General features: G+C 41.4%; 1 protein-coding gene across 1 annotated transcript in view; it reads left to right on the top strand.

Annotated features, from left to right (window-relative positions):
• Positions 1-18,783, top strand: part of SLCO2A1 (solute carrier organic anion transporter family member 2A1) — a 153,336-nt gene that overhangs the window by 118,671 nt on the left and 15,882 nt on the right. The window contains exons 9-12 of the mRNA XM_020986077.2: positions 3,523-3,712; positions 9,078-9,243; positions 11,003-11,166; positions 16,777-16,841. Coding sequence (XP_020841736.1) covers positions 3,523-3,712; positions 9,078-9,243; positions 11,003-11,166; positions 16,777-16,841 — 585 coding nt within the window. The remainder of the gene's footprint in view (positions 1-3,522; positions 3,713-9,077; positions 9,244-11,002; positions 11,167-16,776; positions 16,842-18,783) is intronic.

Raw genomic sequence — 18,783 nt, 5'->3', positions numbered from 1 at the left:
TAAGGGAGGAGCTCCAGAGCAAGGGACTGATAATACATTGAAAATATGAAATGCCACAGTAAAGAAAAAAAATGAGGGTGAGGAATTTCTGAGAGGAAAGAACCATAAGTACCTCTTTCCTAGTCAGTAATCAGGAAAGGCCTGGGCCAGACAGACTCTGGGACCCCAACCCTTTCTAGTCAAAAGTCTTCAGTCTGAGAAGTTTCCTTTTCCTGCCTGGGAGGAGGTTATGAGGAGGCTTCCTCCCCACCCCAAAGCCCTCAGAGAGGCTCAGCATCCATTGGAATTCAGACGACCTTGAAGAGGGTGTGACCACTGGAACAGTCTCTGGGGAAGACGGAATATAATTTAGAACTGGTAAAACATTTTTCACTTTTTATGTCACTTTGACGTTTCTTTTGTGATTTAAAAAATTTTCTAACTTAACCGACATTAAATGTGATGAGTACTTCCATATACAAAGCAGAACAGAAAAACAGGATCATACATGAAGCCACAAATCTGATTTGTGAATAGTTTGCTTCTCTTTCTAAGCACATGATCCATTCAGCATGTTATCTCCAAAACCGTCCTTGTCTGTTTCCTACTGATCTTCATTCTGTTCTCGATTATGCATTTTAAAAACTGCCTCAATGACCATCTTCTCTTACTTTTTCCCCCCCATTTTGGTAACCTCATTGCTAGTTCCCCATTCCATGCCCAACTCCACCCCCACTGCCATTTGAAAAAAGAAAAAAAAACTCTCGTATCAGATAAGCATATTAAGCAAGCAAACAAAATCCCTACATTAGCCACGTCTAAAAATGTGTATCTCATTCTGCACCTTTCTGTCAGGCGTTGGGAAGGTAGTGTATAGAATCATCGGTCCTTTGGAATCATGGCTGGTCATCGCATTGATCAGAGTTCTTAAGTCTTCCAGTATTGTTTTTTTTTCTTCTTTACAGTGTTGTTATTGTGTGAATTGCTCTCTAGGTTCTACTCACTTTACTCTGCATCAATTCAGATCAGTCTTCCAAGGTTTGTCTGAAACCACTCCGTCATCATTTCTTACAGCATAATACACTCAGTAACATCCATCTACTATCATTCCCCGACTGACAGGCACCTTTTAGTTCTCAGTTCTTTACCACTGTGAAAAAAACTGTTCTAAATATATTTGTAAATGTAGCTCCTTCTCCTTCGGGTCAAAGGGAAGCCCACAGCTTAGTGTAATTCCAAATTGTTTTGTAGAACAGCTAGACCAAATGACTGCCTCACCTATAGTATATTAATGTTCCTCTTTTCCTACAACTCCTCCAATGAATGTCTTTTTTTGCCAATCTGATGGGGGTGAGGTAGAAACTCAGAATGGTCTTAGTTTGTATTTTTCTTATTACCAGTGATTCAATCAATCAATAAACATTTATTAAGCTCCTACTATATGTCAGGCACAATGCTAAGCCCTGGGGATACAAAGAGAAACAAAAGACAGTCCCTACTCTCAAAGGGTTTACAATCTAAAGAGGGAGACAATATGCAAACAAATATATGCAAAACAAGCTATATACAGGACAAATAGGAAAAAATTAACAGAGGTAAGGTGGTAGAATTAAGATGAGTTAGGAAAGTTTTCCTGTAAAAAATGGGATTTTAGTTGGTACTTAGCGGAAGCCAGAGAAGTAGTAAATTTGGAACATTTTTCATATGGTTGTTGATAGCTTGGATTTCTTCCTTTGAAAAACTGCCAGTTCATATCCTTTGACCATTTATCTACTGGAGAATGACATTTACTCTCGTGTATTTGAATCAGTTCCTTACATATCTTAGATATCAAATCTTTGTCAGAGAAACTTACTATAAAGATTCCCTCCCCCATTTTACTGTTCCCCTTCTAATTTTAACTGCATTAGTTTTGTTTGTACAAAACCTTTTCAGTTTTATGTAATAGAACTGATCAATTTCCTTGCCTCCCAAGAGACTCAAATCTGTCATAAACTCAGCACTTCCAAAGGCTTGAGAACACACTTGCCAAACAAATGCATCAGAGTCAGAAGACCAGTTCTGCATTTCTCTTGGCTACTTGGTAGCCATTTGGAAAAGTTGCTTTACCTCTACATGTATGTATCTTCATCTGTGAGATGAAGGAGGTAGACTCTTAGATTTAGCTCTGGATGAAATCTTGGAAGTTATCAAGGTCAACGGCTTAGTTTTATAGATGAGATAACTGAGGCCTGGATAAGATAGATGACCTTTGTAAGGGTTGAAGTAGTAAGAGCCAGAATTTTAACCCAGGACTCAAAGTTTCCCTCCAACTTGAAAATATGTGATTCTAATGCAAGTGATTTATGCTATTAAACAGTGGTTGTGCCTCTCTCTTGTTTGTCCTTGGAATTGACTGATCTATTCTTAATGTGGTGGGAAGATAATGGAGAGATACAACAAAAAAACTCCTGTCCTCAAGGAGCTTACAGTCTAAGGAGTATTGACAGGACACAATTTACCTAATACCAGTAAACAACACAAACATTTTTTAAAAATACAATAAATAATGATACCTTAACCTCTGTATAGACCAGCACTTCTTAAACGATGGGTCACTACGCCATATGGGGTCATGAAAAATTTGGCAACAGTAAAAGGTTTCTGAACTAATTAAAAATCAGACTTGTAATGAATCCAAGGTGTTTCTGGCAGCACTTACCCATGTTGCATCCGGCAGCTTCACTGCAGCCTTGGTTCTGAATACATGTCCACTTTGTACACTACAAATGCTCTCAGGCCATGCAACACCAACAGAAGCTGTTGAAATGGGAAAAAGAGTTGAAAGTGGAAAAAATTTAAGAAGCTCTAATATAGACAGCTGAACAAAAATCTATGTTAACTTAGAGGTTTCTAAAATGATTGGGGCAAGGGACCTGGTTGTTTCTCTGACTCCTCTTCACCCCTGCCTTTATCTTCTGAGGCTAAGGACCCCTCATATGACAGCTAGGGTCAAATACTGAAGCTGAAGTTTAAATACTTTGGCCACATAATGGAGAAGATAGGACTCATGGGAAGAGCTCCTGATGTTGGCAAACATAGAAGGCAAAAGGAAAAAGGGATGGCAGAGGATGAGATGGATAGACAGTGTCATGGAAACAACAAACATGAACTTGGACAGACTTTGAGAGATAGTGGGGAATTAGAAAGGTCTGGTGCGTAATGGTCTATGGGGTCGCAAAGAATCAGATATGCTTGAATGACTAAACAACAACAAAGCACAATGGATGGTGCACAAAAATTGGAGTCAGGAAAACCTGAGTTTGAATCCTGCCTCAGAAACTTACTAGCTATGTGTTTTTAGCAAGCATGTCATCTAGCCTCTCTGACCCTCAGTTTCTTCATCTTTAAAATAGCTATACTAGATTTATGATTTCCTTGGTATGAGAACTAATGGTCTTCTTGATTCTAACTTCAGCTCCCTGACCGTAGACACACCTCCTTGCCCATATTCATGTAAAAGTCATTATTGTCAACATGATTGTCGTCATTTCTCATTCACAGGTGCTGTGAACCTCCCGGCAGCTGCCTTGGGGATGCTGTTCGGGGGCATCCTTATGAAACGTTTTGTTTTTTCCATTCAAACCATCCCCCGAGTGGCTACAGTCATTCTCACCACTTCCATGATACTCTGCCTTCCCTTGTTCTTCATGGGCTGCTCTACACCAACCATTGAGGAGGTTAATGCAATAAGGTAACGTACAGTCAGAAAAAAGGAGAGCGGGAGTCTAAGGGCCATCTAGGAAGTTGGTTCTATGGTCAACGTAGTCTATTGATCTTTTCCTTCTTTCACTACAAGATAGTGGGAAGTGTAGTAGAGCATAGGAGACTTGGGCTTCAGCCACAGCTCTTTTGCCTCCTGGATGCATGACCACTGGCAAGTTACTTAACCAGCCTGAGTCTGTTTCCTCATCTGTAAAATGGGGGTAATAATGGCTTCTCTAACTACCTCACAATATTATTTTGAGGGAAGTATTTTATAAACCAAAGTGCTATAAGGCTGTAAATCATTATTATTTTATTATTATTATTGGATTTAAAGTTGGAAGGAATATTGGAGGTCATTGAGTCCAACTCCTTGATTTTATAGATGGGAAAATGAGACCCAGTGAGGTCAGGTGATTTGCACAAGGTCTTACACACAGGTGGTAAATTTATTTTCCTTATTCTTTGTTGTTTAGTAGTTTTCAGTCATGCATGACTCTTTGTGACTCAGTTCGGAGTTTTCTTGGCAGAGATACTGGAGTGGTTTGCCATTTCTTTCTCCAGCTCATTTTACAGATGAGAAAATTGAGGCATACAGGGTTAAGTGACTTGTCCAAGGTCACACAACTAGTAAGCGTCTGAGGCCAGATTTGAACTCAGGAAGATGAGTCTTCCTCTATCCACTATGCCTGCCTTACTCTTTTCTCTACTCCTTACTCTACTCTTTCCTTTTGCTTTCTCCTTTAGCTTCTAACTGTAGGTCTGCAAGATGAGCAGGGTTAAAAATAATCTGGTGGCCGTAGTGGACTATTAGCAGTCAATGTTCTGTTTTAAGCACAAAATGACTCAAAGTAGCAAACAGATTCCAGGGAAGTATTGACAGACAGAAACCAGAGAGTAATCTTTATTTGGTCTCAGCCCAGTGCTGATGAGAATAACTTTGCGTATTTGAGAAGAAATGAGACAAACAGCTTGAGACAGGCCAGAAGACATCAGTCAGACACTCAATGAAAGCAGTGATCAATTCAGCAAACATTTCTTAAGAACCGATTTAGTCATATTCTGGATTTAGTTAATGTGCCAAGTGATTCTCAGAGTGCAGTCCCTGGGATCCTGGGGGTCTTCAAGATCCTTCCTGGGGGATCTGTGTGAGACTGAAATTTCCTCATATACTTCAACTGAAACAACATGTAACAACAAATTGAATGGAGAAGCAGATATGAGAATCTGGCTATATTCTGTTTAAGCCAAACATTGAAGAGATTTATAAAAATATATAAAACAATACTGTTCTTCGCATGGATCTTTTTGGGAAAATATAGTTATTTTTCATAAAAGTATGTTTTTATGTTTCTATGTATTGGGTTTATTTCCCTTTTAATGAATTAATATGTAAACATTTTAAAAAGCTATGAGTTTTAATTTCTGCTATAGTAAAATATTGATAGATACAGTCCACATGAACAAACAAAAGATCCTTAAGAGGATCTTCAATAATTTTTAAGAGTGTAAAGAGGTCCTAAGATCCAAAGGTTTGAGAAGTGCTATTCTAACATAAGGAAGCTTGGGAGATGATCCTAGGTTAGTTTTAGGAGGATCCCTGATGTTCTCCAGGTAGAGGTGGGATTCCCAGACTTGGGAAGGTAGAGGAATGCTAATGAAGAGTGATCAGCTTAATGTTTCTTGTATTCCAAATTAAGGCAATGGTGTGGTTTGAATATTGGATTTCTAGTTGAGAAGACCTGGGTTTCAATCATGCCTCAGAAACTTTCTAGCTAGCTGTTTGACCCTGGGCAAGTCCCTTATTCTGAGCCTCAGTTTGCTCATCTGTAAAATGAAAGGTTGGACTCAGTGCCCTGAAAGGTCCTTTCCCAGACCTATATCAATGATCCTTCCCAACCCAGAGTCAGACTGACTTGGTTGGAACAAACCAGGAAACTCAGCCTCTCAGAGTTTATCTGTAACCGTGTTGTCTGAGCTCTGTCAACATTGACTTGTCCACCAGGGCACAGTCATTCAGCAACTATTAAGCATTAATTAAGTACTTACCGTGTGCCAGACAGAGGAAGCCAGGTCCCTGTGGATAGAGAGCTGGGCTTGGAGTCAAGAAGACCTGAGTTTATATCCAGCCTCAGACACTTATTAGCTGTGTGACCCTGGGGAAATCATTTAACCCTGTTTGCCTCAGTTTCTTCATCTGTAAAATGAGCTGGAGAAGGCAATGGCAAACCACTCCAGTATCTTTGCCAAGAAAACCCCAGAGGGTCCCAAAGAGTGTCCTCCTGACTGTCCCTCCTCCTTCCTGCCTGCTTAATTCTCACCAATCACAGGATTGCAGATTTAAAGCAGGAAGGGATCTCAGAGGCCATCTAATCCAACCTCCTCCTTTTACAGATGAGGAAATTGAGGCCCAGAAGGTTTAAATGACCTGCCCAAGGGTATAGAAGTGGTTTCAGAGGCAGAATTTGAATCCAGGCCCTCTGACTCGGGAGCCATTGACATTTCCCCACTATACCATGCTGCCTTTAGAAACCTAGTTCAAATGTGACCACCATGAGGAAATCTTCCTTAATTTTTCCCTCCCTGAGGCTGTCATGACCTTTCCATTATCAGGTCTCATATTTGTGGTTGTTCAGTTGTTTCAACAACAACATGTCCAACTATCTGTGACTCCATTTGGGGCTTTCTTGGCAGAGATACTGGAGTGGTTTGCTATTTCCTTCTCCAGCTCATTTTACAGATGAGGAAACTGAGACAAACAGGGTTAAGTGACTTGTCCAGCATCACACAGCTAGTAAGTGTCTGAGTCTGAATATGAACTCAGATCTTCCTGACTCCAGGCCTGGTGCTCTATCCACTGAGACACCTGGCTGCCCATCAGGACTCATATAGCATGGGCTTATTTTTTCTTCACCTTTCTTGTATGTTCATGTATTATTTCGCATTTTTAATTGTGTGTATATTGGTCGCATCTAATTAAGTAAATTACCATTTTATCTACTGCTTTGTCTTCTCCAGTGCCTAATACAGTGCTCTGTATATACATGCTTGTTGAGTTGAGTTGCATATCCCCATTTCCATGAAATTTCATGGAAATTCTGATGAAATTTCCATGAAATCTGAATATCAGGTTTCCATGGTAACCATTTGATGCAACGATGTCAAACTCAAATAGAAAATAATTACTACAGATTGCATTTTGACTTAGAAACCCACAAATTAACACTATCTATATTTCATTGCATTTTTATTTATTTTATTAAACATTTCCCAATTACATTTTGGGCAGCAAGGTGACACAATGGATACAGGAAGACTCATGTTCCTGAGTTCAAATCAGGCCTCAGACACTTACTAGCTGTGTGACCCTGAGCAAAGTCACTTACCCCTGTTTGCCTCAGTTTCTTCACTGTAAAATGAAAAAGTAATGTCAGACCACTCCAGTATCTCTGCCAAGAAAACCCCAAAGAGGATCATGAAGAGTTGGACCCAACTGAACAACAACAAATTACATTTTAGTCTGGATGGCTCACAAGGGAGTCTTGTGGGACGGGTTGGGTAGGGTGGGAGGAAGTGCATTCAGCCTTCAGACCTTGAGTTTGACACCTCTGATTTGATATGCCATGCCAGATTAGGGTAATAGTTACAGGGCATAAATTCCTCTGAGGCTTTCTAGACCCACCTTATTTAACAGATTAAGAAACTAGGCTCAGAGAGATTAAGTGATTGGCCCAAGCCCACACAGTTAGCAAGCATCAGAGATGAGATCTGAACCCAGCTCCTGTCATTCCTGAGACTGTGCTCCTTCCATACTGCTTCCCTTGTATTACGCTGCCTAATGCGATGCATTCAGTTTAGCATGTATTTATCCAGGGCTGGCCATGTGCTCAGAGCTCTTTAATGCAACCTTACAGAGAAGTCCCTACAGTTTACCATCTCACTGTCCCTGAACAGAAATATGAGGTGGGTCAAATGAATGGAATTAGCATTCTTTGTTATTTTGTCCAGAAATTCCCTGTTTCCACTGTGAACCAAGCTCTTTCCAAGCCAAATTGTTGGGCTCTACTAGTATGTTACCAAGATGGCTTGGATGCATCCCACCATCCTGGGTTTCTTTAGGCTCTTTTCACTAAGTTTTTTCACCAAGAGAAGTTGTAACTATGGTGAGGAAAGGACAGAGACTGGCTGTTTTGCACATGTGTATGTGCATGTATCTTAAGAGGTTGATGGATACAGAGTAGAGGGATACTCCCTGCTATATCCCAGCATTTCATCAAATTCATGGGACATCATGAATGGAGAAAAGTTTGGGAAATACTGGCATGTTCTCCTTACTTCGGCTGGGAGAGCAAGTGAGTAGTGATTAAATAGTAAAGCAATCATACTTCTCTATCCCCATTTACCTCCACCCTCCCCCAGAAAACAATGAATTAGCTGATAGATTACCACAGGAAATCATAGTTTCTCATTTAAAAATATGTAGAATGTACAAATCCTCATGTCCAAGATAAAAATTTGAAAATAATTTGATAGATGATAGAACATAGATGGATCGATGGATAGGAGACAGACAGATAAAGAGTAAGATAGATGATAGAAGATAAATAGGTGGATAGGAGACAGAGAAAAAGAGATAGATAAGGTAGATGACAGTAGATAGATCAATAAATAGAGTGATCAATCAGTTGATAGATAGAGGATAAATGGATGATCGAAAATAGAGAAAACAACTTCTGTCTATGGTTTGGGTTGTATACGGAAGCTACCATTTTCCCCATCAAAATCACAGTTATTTGGGACTCTGTCTCCTCCCCTATGGACCCTTGGGTGTCATATGTTTGAAGACCACAGTTCTCCAACACTGCAGAGCTATTCAGCTAGGGATAGGGTTACCCAATGGGGATATAAATATGTAGGTACCAACAAGAATGATGGAGAGATAAAGAACAAGTAGCATGCTTATTGTCCATCTATGATTTAGAGCTGGGAAAGACCCAAGAGGTCATCAGATTCAACCCCCTCCTTTTACAGATAGGGAAACTGAGATACAGAGAGGTTAACTGACTTGCCCAGTGTTACCTACCTGGTAAATGCCTGGTGTGGGATTTGAACTTGCATCTTTTCCAATTTCAAATCCAGTGTCCTTCCCAACTATGCCATGCTGCCTCTCTACATTGGACAGAGCCCAGTATGGCAACCACCCAAGATAAACAGAGACAAGGATATTAGACAGGCTGAGAACTCACAAAGGGCAAGAGGTTTTTTTTTTTTGGTAGGGGCAATGGAGAGTGAGTTGTTGGGTACTTTGTTTTGCTTTGCTCTGTTTTATGCTTTATTTCCTGTTTTATTGGCAGAACACCAAGTTCTATAAATCGGGCACCACTAGAATGTCGCAAGGAGTGCTCGTGTCCTGATTCCATCTTCCACCCCGTCTGTGGGTCCAATGGGATAGAGTACATCTCCCCCTGTCATGCTGGTTGCATGGACTTCAACATCAGCTCAATGAATTCAAAGCAAGTGGTAAGAGATAGCATGGATTCCAGGAAGTATAATGATGATGCCTTAGGTTTCTGTCAGGCTTTAGAGCTGCAAAGGCCTTTCATAGATATCATTTCATTTAATTCCCACAGTAACTCAGGATGGGACTACACCTATGATTCATTAGTAGAGGGAACTTCTCTCTCTCTTTTTAGGTAATGGGGTTAAGTGACTTGCCCAGGGTCACACAGCTAGTAAGTATCTGAAGCTGGATTTGAACTCAGGTCCTCCTGACTCCAGGGCCAGTTCTCTATCCACTCTACCATCTAGCTGTCCCCTAGCAGGCGGAACTTCTGAAGACCCAGCTACATCTACCAAGTCAGATTGGCAGATTTGCTGCAACTTCTCATCTTAGAGAGTAGCTTGGTGCCTTGGGAAAGTAAATGATTCAGCCAACGTCACACAGATAGTGTTTGTCAGAAGCAAAACTTGAATCCAGATCTTCCTGTCTCTGGGGCTGCTTTTCTATCCACTAGTACCAGTATAGCTATGGGATTTGATATGGAAGAAACTGAGGCCCAGAGAAATAAAATGGCTTTCCTAAATTTAAATAACAAGTGGAAGAATGGAAGTTTAAACCCAGTTCTATTGAGGTACAAATCCAATGCTTTTCCTACTGGCAGCTAGATGGATAGAGTGCAGTGGAGAAAGCACTAGGCCTGGAGTCAGGAAGACTTGAATTCAAAGCTGGCCTCAGACACTTAATTAGTTGTGTGACTCTGGGCAAGTCATTCAACCTTAGTTGCCTTAGTTTTCTCAAGTGTAAAATGGGGATAATAATACCACTTACCTCCTATGGTTGTTATGAGGATAAAATGAGATCATATTTGTAAAGCTCTTAGCAGAGTGTCTAGACCATAGTGGGTACTTAATAAATGTTTCCTTCCTCTCTTCTTTTCTTCCTTCTCCTTCTCCTCAATTTCCCCTCCCTCCCTTCCTTTCTTCCTTCTCTCCCTCTTTCATTTCATCTCTTCTTTCCCTCATTCCCTCTCTCTCGCCTTCATTCTCTTCTTTCCCTCCCTCCCTTCCTCTCTCCTTCCTTCTTTCCTTTTTTCTTTCCTTCCTTCTTCTCCCCCTCCCTCCCTTCCTTCTTTCCTCCCTTCCTTCCTCTTTTCCTCCTTTCTTTCTTCTCTTCCTTCTTTCCTTTCATGAGAGTGCTGCTTTTCCCTGGAGCCTTTGTCTGCCCAGCAGCCACCCTGCCAGGACATTCCCAAATGTCCTCACACTCCAACAAAATAGTGCTCAGCCCCTTGAATTGACCAGAACCCCATCAAAGCAACCTCTTAGGTATCCCTGACCTTCTAAGGCTCTGTCCATCACTGGTAGAGCCAGGTCTCTGTAGCATAAAAAGATAAGTAAAGAGTTGGTAATGGACAGATACATTTAACTCATCCAGGTCTGATTTGAGCATTGTCACTCCATTAGACTGTGAGCTCACTGAGGGCAAAGACTGTTTTTTCCCCCTTTTTTTCCTTTCTTTGTATCCCTGGCACTTAGCACGGTGCTTGGCACACAGTAGGCTCTTCATATTATTGACTTAGCTAAAAATCCACCTTTTGCCCTTATCAATACAACAGGTGAAGTGAATTCAAGGCCCAAATCCTTGGTTCGTCCAGTACTGGGATCACCAGAGAATAACTGATTCATGAAAGAATTGATACATGCATTTGCAAGTACAATGATTTCTAAACTAATAATAGACTTTGTTTTTCTTCTTTTGGTGTTTTGTCCATGTCTCAAGACCTATTTCAACTGTACCTGTATCCCCGGCGCAGCCTCTTCAGCAAAGACGGGATCTTGTCCAATCCCCTGTGCTCACTTCCTGCTTCCTACCATCTTCCTCATCTCCTTCGTCTCGTTGATTGCCTGCGTTTCCCACAACCCTCTCTACATGATGGTCTTGAGGTAAGTGAACCTGAGAGTTCTGAAGCTTGGGAAGAAAGCTTTTTGTAGGACTTTTCCTTCTCCTTGCTGGTCCTTTCTTTCCACTTATGCTTACTTTACACTTCCTCTCTTGTTTCCTCTTTTCTTTGTTTATACAAAGTTCTCCCCACCCTGAGGCAGAGGTGGATTGGGCACTGACTCTGGAGCCAACAATAATGATAATAATAATAGCTAATATGTAGTATATTTATGTTTCACAAAGCATGTTGCATATGTTAGCACATTTAATCCTCAAAAGAGCAGTGTGAGGTAGGGACTGATATTATCCCTATTTTCTTGAAGAAGAAACTGAGGCTAAAGGAAATTATAAGGAAATTGCCAGGGGTCACATAGCTAAGAAAGTGTCAGAGGCAGGATTATGAATGCAGGTCTTCATGACTCCACATCCAGGACTGTAGACCACTCTGCCACCTAGTTTCTGGGGCCTCATTTTCCTCATCTGTGAAATGGGCAGAGTTCGACTGGATGAACTTTGAGGCCTCTTCCAGCTTTGGGTCTTTGATCTTATAACAGAGATTTCAACCCAACTTTGACTTCATGAATGAGTCTTAGAGAGCTGCCTAAGATTGAGAGTAATTCAGAATTACCCATTGTCACACACTAATACATTTAAAGTAGGAGAGAAAAAAGAATTTTAAAAGAGAAAAAAATTTTTTTTAAAGTAGAAGAGATAGGATTTCAACCAGGCCTTCCTCTCTAGGTCCAGCACTTTATCTACTATATCATGTTCCCTCTCATTCCTTCTTCTCTTTGACTGTTCCTAAAGCAGAATCTCAGGGCACCATTAGTAGACTCATCTTCCTGAGCTCAAATCCAGCTTTGGACATTTACTAGCTGTGTGACCCTGGGCAAGTCACTTAACCTTGTTTGCCTCAGTTTCTTCATCTGTAAAATGAGCTGGAAAAGGAAATGGCAAACCACTCCAGTATCTTTGCCAAGAAAACCCCAAATGGAGTCAGCAAGAATCAGACATGACTGAAATTACACAACAACAAAGCAGAATCTCATCTGCTCTCCAGCCCCAGGTTTTATGATTGAGAGATGTGTGGGGTTAAGTATTCAGGAAATGAAATGAATCCTTGGCAAATAAATTAGGTGTGAAGATTCAGTTCTTGGGGAAAAAAAACAAATTGGGCAAAGTCTGAAAAAGAGATGGTGAGTGGGCAGAGGGGGAAAGGGGCAGCTGAAAGGACAGACCAAGCCATAGAGAAAGTTAGAGACGGCAGAGATGTAATCCAAACCAGAGAGGTAAAGAAAATCCAGAAATAACCCCGGTGTGAGGCCTCGTGAGCCAAACTCGTGAGAAGAATGAGCATTAAATCCCTAAGCAAGGAAATGGACAGTCCAGCCAAAGAGACAGAAAAAGCAGGGCAAAGGAGTCGGGTTTTGGTTGGCATTGAAATGCTTCTAAAATGCTGTTTTCCAGGGGATGACCCTGATGTGACCTCATCCTCGTTCAAACAATTCAGCAGCTCCTTCCCCAATGGCTTTCTTCCCTTTTTCTGCTCCTCAGCAATATTTCCAAAATAACTTTTATTGGGATTTTTTGGGTGTTTTTTTAATTTTTACCTCACTTGAATTTACCAATGTTTAGATTTTCTTCTGAACCAAAAGAGACCAGGTCTTTTTTCTTCCTGGGATGAGGAGGAACAGCAGTTTTTGAGAACGCAGTTCAGCTGTGCTACTCAGAACCTGTGTGGCCTGTCCCTTCATGTCTGTGGCCCTCAGTTTTCTCATCTGTAAAATGAGATGGTTTGGTTGACGAGGATCCCTGCGGTCCATCTGGCTCTGGCATTCTGTTCTGTGAGTCAGTAGTCTCTCCGTATGTCTTGGAAAGCTTCCAAAGTGGATAGCTTCCCCTGATTCCAGCTTGACCTTTGATTCCAGCTTCATGATCAAATTCTGCTGTACTCAGATGGAAAGCTACTTCTCTAATAATCTGCTTCTCCTTTTCAATTAAGTACAAAACCACAGCTCTTAGAACTAGAAGGGACCTCGGAGTTAATTTAGTCCATCAGAGGCAGCTAGGTGGCTCAGTTGGTGGAGCAACTGTGCCTAGCGTCAGAAAGACCTGAGTTCAAATCCAGCCTCAGATACCTATCAGCGGTGTGAGTCTGGGCAAGCCACTTAACCTCTGTCTCAGTTTCCTCATCTGTAAAATGAAGATAATAAGAGTACCTACTTTTTAGGGTTGTTGTAAGGATCAGATGAGATGATATTTGTAAAGTGCCTAGGCACTATATAAATGCTAGCCATTATTATTCTTCTTCTAACTCCTACCTTAAGCGTGACTACTCTCTACAACACCTGTGACGAGGTTAAAAGTGGGTGATTTAACTTCATTTATAAATGTGTGTGCCAGAAGTCTTAATTTGGCTTAATGTCTTAATGCACTAAGACTTTTGGAACCCCCTAGAGTGGGGTTCCAACGTGAAAGTGTTAAGGAGAAGGGGGTAATCAACAGTGTCATGGGCTTCAGAGAGGTCCAGAAGGATGAGGACTGAGAAAGGGCCATTAGATTTGGCAAATAAGGGATCGTTAATGACTTTGGAGAGTAGTTTCAGTTGTATGACAAGGTCAGAAGCCAGACTGCAAAGAGTTAAGAAACTGAGAGGAAAGGAAATAGAAGCACTAATTGTAAGTGCCTCTCTTAGGCAGTTTAGCTACAAAAGGGAGGAGAGATGAATAACAGGACCTGGTGAGGGCTTTTTGATTATGGAGGAGATGTGAGCATGTTTGTAGGTTGTAAAAAAGCAGCCAATAGGAAGAGATTGAAGATTAGTTAGAGAGTAGGGATGATGGGGCAGTTAGGTGGCACAGTGGATAGAGTGCTGGGCCTGGAGTCAGGAAGATCTGAGCTCAAATCTGGCCCCAGACCAGATTTGTCACACAGCCAGCTGCGTGACCCTGGGCAAGTCATTTCACCCTGTTTGCCTTGGTTTCCCCATCTGTCAAATGAGCTAGAGAAAGAAATGGTAAGCCATTCCAGTCTCTTTGCTAAGAAAACCCCATGAACAGTGTTGTCATGCTATTGTCTACAGTGTCACTACTGAATAAGCAACAATAACAGGGATAATGGAGCAGGGCAGTCTGCTACAGGGGAAGGGACACTCATGCATGTAAAGGGGTTTGCTTTGGCAAGGAAGATCCTGGGAGAAGGCAATGTGTGTAAGAGGTGAAATTTGAACCCACATCTTCCTGATCCCAAGGGTAACACTCTCTCTACTGCACCAGGATGCCTCTAATCTCTCAAAATTCTTGGATACCTTTAATTAAGAGACTTCATGGGGCAGCTAGGTGGTGCAGTGGATGGAGCACTGGCCCTGAAGTCAGGAAGACCTGAGTTCAAATCCAGCCTCAGACCAAACACTTGACACTTACTAGCTGTGTGACCCTGGGCAAGTCACTTAACCCCAATCACCTTCAAAGAGAGAGAGAGAGAGAGAGAGAGAGAGAGAGAGAGAGAGAGAGAGAGAGAGAGAGAGAGAGAGAGACTTTATTACCTTACTAAGCAGCCCCTCCTATTTTCATTGTTATTTTTTGACTGAACAAGTGATCCCCCTCAATGCCGGGAGAGCCAATTGAGAGACTTTTTCAGCCAGTGCAAATCAGCCCTTTTCCTGCAATTTATGGTCTTAGAACATTACTTGGGGGCCTGAGAGATTAAGTGCCTTATTCACACAGCCAGTATATATCAGAAGCAGGATCTAAACCAAAGTTTTCCTATCTCCAAAGCCAGCTGCCTATCTACTATGTCACACTGCCTCTCCTGCCTCATTTTGGAACAGCTTCATTGGCTAGAAAGTTCTTCCTTATTTTGAGTTGAAATCTATGGCCCTGCCGTGATTTCTATTCACTGAGTCTAGTTCTGCCCCCCAGAAATCTACACAAAATATTTGTAAGGCTCCTCCTCTGCTTTCCAGCCCTCCCTGACCCCAAAGAAACAAGCATACATAGGTCGTACTTAGAGATTTATCATCCCTGTTCACAAACACCGACCTTTATCCTGCTGGCCTCAGTTTCCTATCTTGCCAGAAACTCCCTTGGAGGGTAGATAGACAAGTAAAATCCCAAGTTAATCTATTTTACCATGGGTTAGCACTTCTGTAAATATTTGATGGGGGCAGGAAAGGTAAAATTAATTGTTTAAATGATGTTTGAGGATTATCTGAGGAATCCTTTTATCCTTGTCCTCCAATGACATTCATGTGCACAGGCTTAAATGAGCTTTACTTTAACTAATTCACACCGAAGATCTTCAGTTATCAAACTACAGGAGGAATCATCATGATAGGTGTCATTGCATTATACACTTGCGGTTATACAGTACCTTAAAATTAATTTAGTTTAATCTCCATATTTTCTGGAAAAGTAATGGAGGCCCAGAGACTTTAGCTGACTTTTCCAGGGTCACACAAGTAATAAGTGGTAGAGCTGGGATTCCAACCTAGATCCTCCAAATCCACTGTGCCACCTAACTGCCCCATCATCCCTACTCTCTAACTAATCTTCAATCTCTTCCTATTGGCTGCTTTTTTACAACCTACAAACATGCTCACATCTCCTCCATAATCAAAAAGCCCTCACCAGGACCTGGCTGATGAGGTTCATTCATTCATTTATTCATTCATCTGTTCATTTTTTGCATTCATTTGTTCGTAAAGTAAACAATATTACACTAAAGTAGAAATAAACAAACAAAAGAATATTAAAGACTTCCTACCCTTTTAAAGCAAGGAAAACACACAGGATTTAGGAATGGAGACAACTTCTGTGTAATCATAAACCAGGCAGTTAAAAGCTATTAGTAGGTAGGGATAGAGGTTTCTGCTTTCTTCATGACAAATATAGGTGACAAAACATTGCGGGAGCTGTTGCCCTGTTCACTGGGTAAATTGTAGATATTTAATTCTTTAAATATGAAATAGATGATTTTATATTTGATCCTAGAGGTGATAGGGAGCTACTGGAGTTGACTGAATTGGGAAAGGGGAATGACAACTTATGTTACAAAGTATTTGATGTATTCCATCTCATTAGTCCTTACCACATCTTTTTGATACAGCTAGGGCAGCTAGGTGGTGCAGTGGATGGAGTGCCAGGCCTGGAGTCAGGAAGATGTGGGTTCAAATCTGGCCTCAAACACTTCCTAGCTGTGTGACCCTGGGCAAGTCACTTACCCCTGTTTACCTCAGTTTCCTTACCTGTGAAATGAGCTGAAGAAGTAGCAAACCACTCTAGTATGTCTGCCAGGAAAACCCCAAACAGGGTCACACAGTCAGACACAACCGAACAACATTGTTCCGATCAGCTACTTTAAATAGGTTATTCTTCTCTTTCCACGCTCAGCTTCTCTCTTTTTCCCATGCACAGTCCCTCCAAGGGGGAGTCTGCCTGGACCCTGACGTGGTAAGAAAAGACTCTAGTAAAAACAATGTCCTACTGCAAAGTTCTTTGGCAGAGTTTGCTGCAGAAAGGTGAGTTCTGACTTGTGCTGAGTCAGCTCTAGACACCCAAGTGAAAGCAGCAGACCTGTGCTCTTCCAGGCCTAACTCTTGGTTTCCTCCGTAGGGTAGTGAATCAGGAAGAAAAGTCATTTGCTATAGGTGTCCAGTTCTTGCTGATGAGGCTGTTGGGTAAGTGTCTGAGTATCCCATTCATAATATATCGGTTGTTTGTTGTTTGGCCTTCCTTCTCAAAGAGGACCACGACATCAGGAAGGTGATGCCATGACTTGCAAGTGAATTGGATTTAAGTGAGGGAGGGCTGTGCAAAGTCACCAGCCTCACTTTTTCCTCTGGTGCCATCTGGGTCCAGTGGCCAGATATTGACCAGGACCACTGGAGATGGCCCAATATGTCAGTTAGTTATTAAATGCCTACTATGTGCTAGCCGAAGCATTGGGAATTGCAAAGAAAGGGAAAGGAGCTCATAGGATGCAACATGCAAACAGCTGGGTACAAAAAGATACACACATACATATATATGTATATATGTATTTATGATTAATTGGAGATGATCCTGAGGGAAGGCATTTGCATTAAGGGGATTGCTGTGATGAGTGAAAAGTCCTAGAGACATAATTTCTGGGTAATTAACAATGATTTTATTAATTATGGCTAGTGAGTAATTACTGGAAGAGAAAGACTTTTTTCCCCCCCCAAAGGTAAGACTTTAACTGATACTGGAAGGAAACCAGGGAAGCCAAGAGACAGAAATAAGGTAGGAAGGAGTTCCCAATATATGAAATCTGTAGGGAAAATGCTTGGAGTTCAGGAGATGGTATATTGTGTGTGGAGAACAGCAAGGAGGCATGGATTGCAGAGTACAATGAGGATATAAGATATAGTCATAGACATAGACATAGACATAGACATAGACATAGACATAGACATAGACATAGACATAGACATAGACACAGACATAGAGGTACTGCAATGCAGTGCAATAGAGTGCCAGACCTAGAGTCAGGAGCACCTGAGTTCAAATCTGGCCTCAGACATTTACGACTTTGTGACCCTGAGCAAGTTACTTGACCCTGTTTGCCTCAGTTTCCTCATCTGTAAAATGAGCTGGAGAAGGAAATGGAAAACTATTCCAGTATCCTTGCCAAGAAAACCCCAAATGGGATCACAAAGAATAGGACATGACTGAAAAATGACTGAACTGAATAAAATACAAGAAGCCTAAAAAGGTAGGAAGGGGCTAGCTTATGAAGAGCTTTAAAAGATTTGCAGTTTTATGTGCAATCATCTTTTTTCATTATATTATGTTATGAAAATGCTTGTTTTATTCCCTAAATTGAAAATAAAATAAACATTAAAATAAATAAATAAGAGCCAAGGAGATGGTTTTATATTTGATCTTGGAGGTAATAGGGAGTCACTGGAATTGATTGAATTGAAAGAAGAGGGTGACAGTTTGTTGTTACAATTTGTTTTTTTTAATATTTTATCTCATTAGGGCCTCACCACATCTTTTAGATGTAGCTAGGCCAGGTATTATTATCCCCATTTTTCAGATGAGTAAATTGAAGCTTCAGGGGCAGTTAGGTGGTGCAATGGATAAAGCACTGGCCCTGGAATCAGGAGGGCCTAAGTTCAAATCCTGCCTCAGACACTTGACACTTACTAGCTGGGTGACCCTGGGCAAGTCACTTAACCACATTGCCTAGCCAAAACTAACAAACAAAAAAATTGAAGCTGAGGCACCTGCCCCACGGACACACGACTATTAAGTGTAAGGTCCCTGGTTTGAACCTTTATCCCGAGGCTTTAAGTTGGATGCCCTTTCTACTATCCCATGCCGCACTCTGGAGAAAAGATGCACAGGTTGGAATGATCACAAGGGATGACGTGGACTGAACAGGAAAGTAGAAGCCAAGCTGACACTGAGTCAAAATTATAGGTAGCAGCCTAGGGTATAACTCACAACAGGGCATCGAGAGAGAAACCTCTTCATATTTCTCTGAGAAGCATTGAACAGCACATGAGAACCTCATTTATCTACCTAATAGAGTCCCCCATCCCAAGCTGGACTCTGCACCCTCTGTCTGGCTGGCTTGCTGCCAAAGCTCTC

Source organism: Phascolarctos cinereus, unplaced genomic scaffold, assembly GCF_003287225.1.
Source record: "Phascolarctos cinereus isolate Bilbo 61053 unplaced genomic scaffold, phaCin_HiC Scaffold_726;HRSCAF=1367, whole genome shotgun sequence".
In the NCBI taxonomy this organism is placed as follows: Eukaryota; Metazoa; Chordata; class Mammalia; order Diprotodontia; family Phascolarctidae; genus Phascolarctos; species Phascolarctos cinereus.
This window is presented reverse-complemented; position numbering and strand designations above follow the sequence as displayed.